General features: G+C 33.9%; 1 protein-coding gene across 1 annotated transcript in view; it reads left to right on the top strand.

The window, feature by feature from the left end:
* The first annotated feature begins 60 nt into the window (after positions 1 to 60).
* LOC106873306 (kynurenine 3-monooxygenase) overlaps positions 61 to 4,127 on the top strand; it is a 64,651-nt gene continuing 60,584 nt past the window's right edge. The window contains exon 1 of the mRNA XM_014920619.2: positions 61 to 302. Within this exon, the coding sequence (XP_014776105.1) occupies positions 255 to 302 (48 nt within the window). The 5' untranslated portion in view covers positions 61 to 254. The remainder of the gene's footprint in view (positions 303 to 4,127) is intronic.

The raw sequence follows: 4,127 nt of genomic DNA, 5'->3' as shown, positions 1-4,127 counted from the left end.
ATATATATATATATATATACATATATACATATATATATCTAAAACACATTTGCACACACACTCTCAGACATACATACATATTCACAAGCATACATACAGTATATATATATTTAAATATATATATAAATATATATATATTGAGAGAGAGAGACATAGATACAGAGATAGGTGTTTTGAAGATTATAAGAACTAGGTGAAAGTGAAAGAAAACTTTTATTGACACCAGGTGTCAGGTAAATCAATAAAAATTCAATATGGAGACCAATGATATCAAACATGTAGCAATTATTGGAGGCGGTTTGGTAAGTGATGCTTCAATTTTGTTTTTATTTTTGTATCGTTTCTACTTTTTTCTATTTGAATATTTTTTTTGAGATCTCTTCCACTTTTTCTTTATTTTTGTGAAATAATTTGTTGGGTTTTTTTATAAGCATTTAAAAAATTATCCTTGGATTTCAAAAGTCTTTCTATTTTTCTATCAATTTTGCTTTCGTTCCATTTCTTACATGTTCATGTGTTTCAGTAAAAGCTCATAATATTCCACAATTTCATCATAATATTCGATATCGTAATATATATTGTAATTCTTAATATTTAGAGATCAAATCTTACAAAACTCCCTACTCATTTCATCCTCAAGAAGTCAATATATAATCCCATGTAGGAACTGGGAGTTGATTTTAGTCAACTGTTCCCACCCTTAAAATTTAAATTCTTGTAGCTAGGCAACAAAACAGACATCCTCATATGAGTTTATACTGCACCACTTAGTGCACTTCAGTATTCCTGTGGTTCATTACAGCTCCACAATTATGGTTCTATACAAAACGTTTTGTTTTATTATGACATATTTTTATAGTTTATTGTCCCTTGTGTTAATTCAGTTATTTTTATTTATTGTGTTAGAGAATGCAAAATGTGGGTCATGTTATTTTCCTTTTAGTACTGGATTGCAATTCGGTAGATTATGTGGTTTATCGCTTTATGGAATAAAGCAAGTTAGCATGCAGACTAAAACATGTACTGACAGAGTTATATAATTTGGTGGTTATTGTATAGAAAGTGTACCACGTTTGTGTTTAGTATTTTATTATATCGTGATTGTGGCAGTGATCTGGCAAAAACATTAGCATACTAACGTGCTATTTTTACTCCACGGAATGTCTTATGGCATATTGTGGCATCAATATATACAATAGCTACATAAAATTACTTTGTCTAATCGAACATGTTCGTCCTTGTGGTTTCGCAAAAAAATATATAAGGCGGGGAGCTGGCAGAAACGTTAGCACGCCGGGCGAAATGCTTAGCGGTATTTCATCTGCCGCTACATTCTGAGTTCAAATTCCACCGAGGTCAACTTTGCCTTTCATCCTTTCGGGGTCGATAAATTAAGTACCAGTTACGCACTAGGGATCAATGTAATCAACTTAATCCGTTTGTCTGTCCTTGTTTGTCTCCTCTGTGTATAGTTTCTTGTGGGCAGTAAAGAAATAAGAAATGTTAGCACGCCGGGTGAAATGCTTAGCGGTATTTCATCTCTCTTTACATCTGAGTTCAAATTCCACTGAGGTCAACTTTACCTTTCATCCTTTCGGCGGTCGATAAATTAAGTACCAGTTGCATACTGGGGTCGATCTAATCGACTGGCACCTTCCCCCAAGATTTTAGGCCTTGTGCCTAGTGTAGAAAAGATTATATGGTGATTGTGTAAAATCTGTTGCGTGATTTAGTCACTGAGACAGTGCACTGTGTTAGCTGTAACATTACATTCAAAGTATCATGTGTAGGATATGGGCTGCGCTTACCAGGGTTACAATTAGAAGTGTGTGAAAACTGTAATCACTGGCATATTGCCTACTGTTTCTGTCTACGCTATTCTTGTAAGGAAGGGAAACCTAAGCTCGATAAACTTAATGCTTCAGAAAGAGATATAACATCAAGAGGGCAGATATTAGGGTTGTGCAATTACAAAGAGGAGATGAGTTTTGGGTGTTCATGCTGAAGGGGTGTCATATGTATATATTGGCTATGGAAACTGACAAGGTTTTGGCGTATGTCTCACAGAACACAGAAAAGCCTGGAGACTTCTTTCTGAGTTATATTTTGCTCAGAGGGTCTTGAAATTATTAATATTATTATTATTATTGGTGAGCTGGCAGAACTGTTAGCATGGTGGGGGAAAATGCTTAGCAGAATTTCATTCATCTTTGTGTTCTAAATTCAAATTCTGCCAAGGTCAACTTTACCTTTCATCCTTTCAGGGTTGATAAAATAAGCACCAATAGAGCATTGGGGTCAATGTAATCAACTATCCCCTTCCCCCAAATTTCAGACCTTGTGCCAATAATGGCAAGGATTATCATTATTGTTATTATTATCATCGTTATTATTATTATTCGTTTTCTTCCTCTGTTTAGACGAACTTTCCTACCTTTTCGGACAAAACCTTTTGTAGCCCTCGTGGCCAATAAAACGAATTAATTATTATTATTATCATCATTACTAAGGTGATGAGCTGGCAGAATCGTTAGTGTGCTGGATGAAATGCTTAGTGGTATTTCACTCATCGCTGCGTTCTGAGTTCAAATTCCTCCAAGGTCAATTTTGCCTTTCATCCTTTTGGGGTTGATAAATTAAGTACCAATGAAACACTGGGGTCGATATAATCAACTAGTCCTCTTCCCAAAAATTTCAGGCCTTGTGCTTATAGCAGAAAGGATTATTATCATCATCATCATCATCATTATTATTATTATTATTATTATTATTATCATCATCATCATCATCATCATCATCATCATCATTATTATTATTATTATTATTATTATTATTATTATTATTATCATCATCATCATCATCATCATCATCATCATCATCATCATCATTATTATTATTATTATTATTATTATTATTACTATTGTTGTTGTTGTTATTGTTATTATCATTATTATTATCATTATTAAGGTGGTGAGCTGACAGAATCATTAGCACACTGAGCAGAATGTTTAGCAGAATTTCTTCCATCTTCATGTTCTGTTTTCAAATTCCGCCAAGGTCAACTATGCCTTTTTATTTTTCCATGGTCGATAAAATAAGTACAAGCCGAATTCTGGGATCGATGTATCTGACTCACCCTCTACTCCAAAATTGCTGGCATTGTGTCAAAATTTGAAACCATTATTATTATTATAATTCAGTAGTCTTATTTTTATCATGTGCTTTCACCGTACTACCGAGCGCAGCCCTGTGTGCCTTTGGTATGTGCTGTGGTTTGTTGTAACGCTCCTATTTTTATTGCATTGAAAGTGTTTTACTTACGATGAGTGCAGTGCCTAGTAGTGCTATTTTCTGTATGTTATATATATTTGTTAGTCCTGGTGTTTTTGTTATGTATTTGTCTGAATATTTTTTTTATTATACCTAAGGCACCTACTATGATAGGAATTGTTTCTGTTTTTAGACTCCATATTCGAGTTACCACTATTTCCAGGTCTTTGCATTTTGAAAGTTTCTCCTTTACTTTTAGAGAAACATTGTCACCTGTTGGTATTGATACATCGAATAGAAAACTTTTTTTTTCTTGATGATCTCTGACAACTATCCAGCCTATTGGCTTTAATTTCTCTATTTATGTGTATTGGTATATCCCATAGTATGGTTGCTTTCTCGTTTTCTGTGACCTTTTCTGGCGTGTGTTTATACCATCTTTTTTCTGTTGTTATTCCATAGTGTTGGCATAGCTTCCAGTGTATATAGATTCCAGCTCTTGTGTGTCTGTGAATATGTTCCTTCTTAGCCAGGACTGGCTATATTATTATTATTATTATTATTATTGTTCAGTAGTTTTATTTTTATAACGTGCTTTCACTTCACTACCGAGCGCAGCTCTGTGCGCCTTGGGTATGTGCTGTGGTTTGCTGTGGTGCTTTTATGTTTACTGTATTGAAAGTGTTTTGCGTAGAATGTGTGCAGTACCCAGTAGTGCAATTTTCTGTATGTTACATATATTTGTAAGTCCTGGTATTTTTGTTATGTATTTGTCTGAGTATTTTTTAATTATACCTAAGGCACCTACTATGATAGGAATTGTTTCTGTTTTTAGACTCCACATTCGAGTTATCTCT

This window comes from Octopus bimaculoides, chromosome 6 (genome assembly GCF_001194135.2).
Source record: "Octopus bimaculoides isolate UCB-OBI-ISO-001 chromosome 6, ASM119413v2, whole genome shotgun sequence".
In the NCBI taxonomy this organism is placed as follows: Eukaryota; Metazoa; Mollusca; class Cephalopoda; order Octopoda; family Octopodidae; genus Octopus; species Octopus bimaculoides.
The sequence above is the reverse complement of the archived record's forward strand: the minus strand, read 5'-3'. Positions and strand labels throughout refer to the sequence as shown.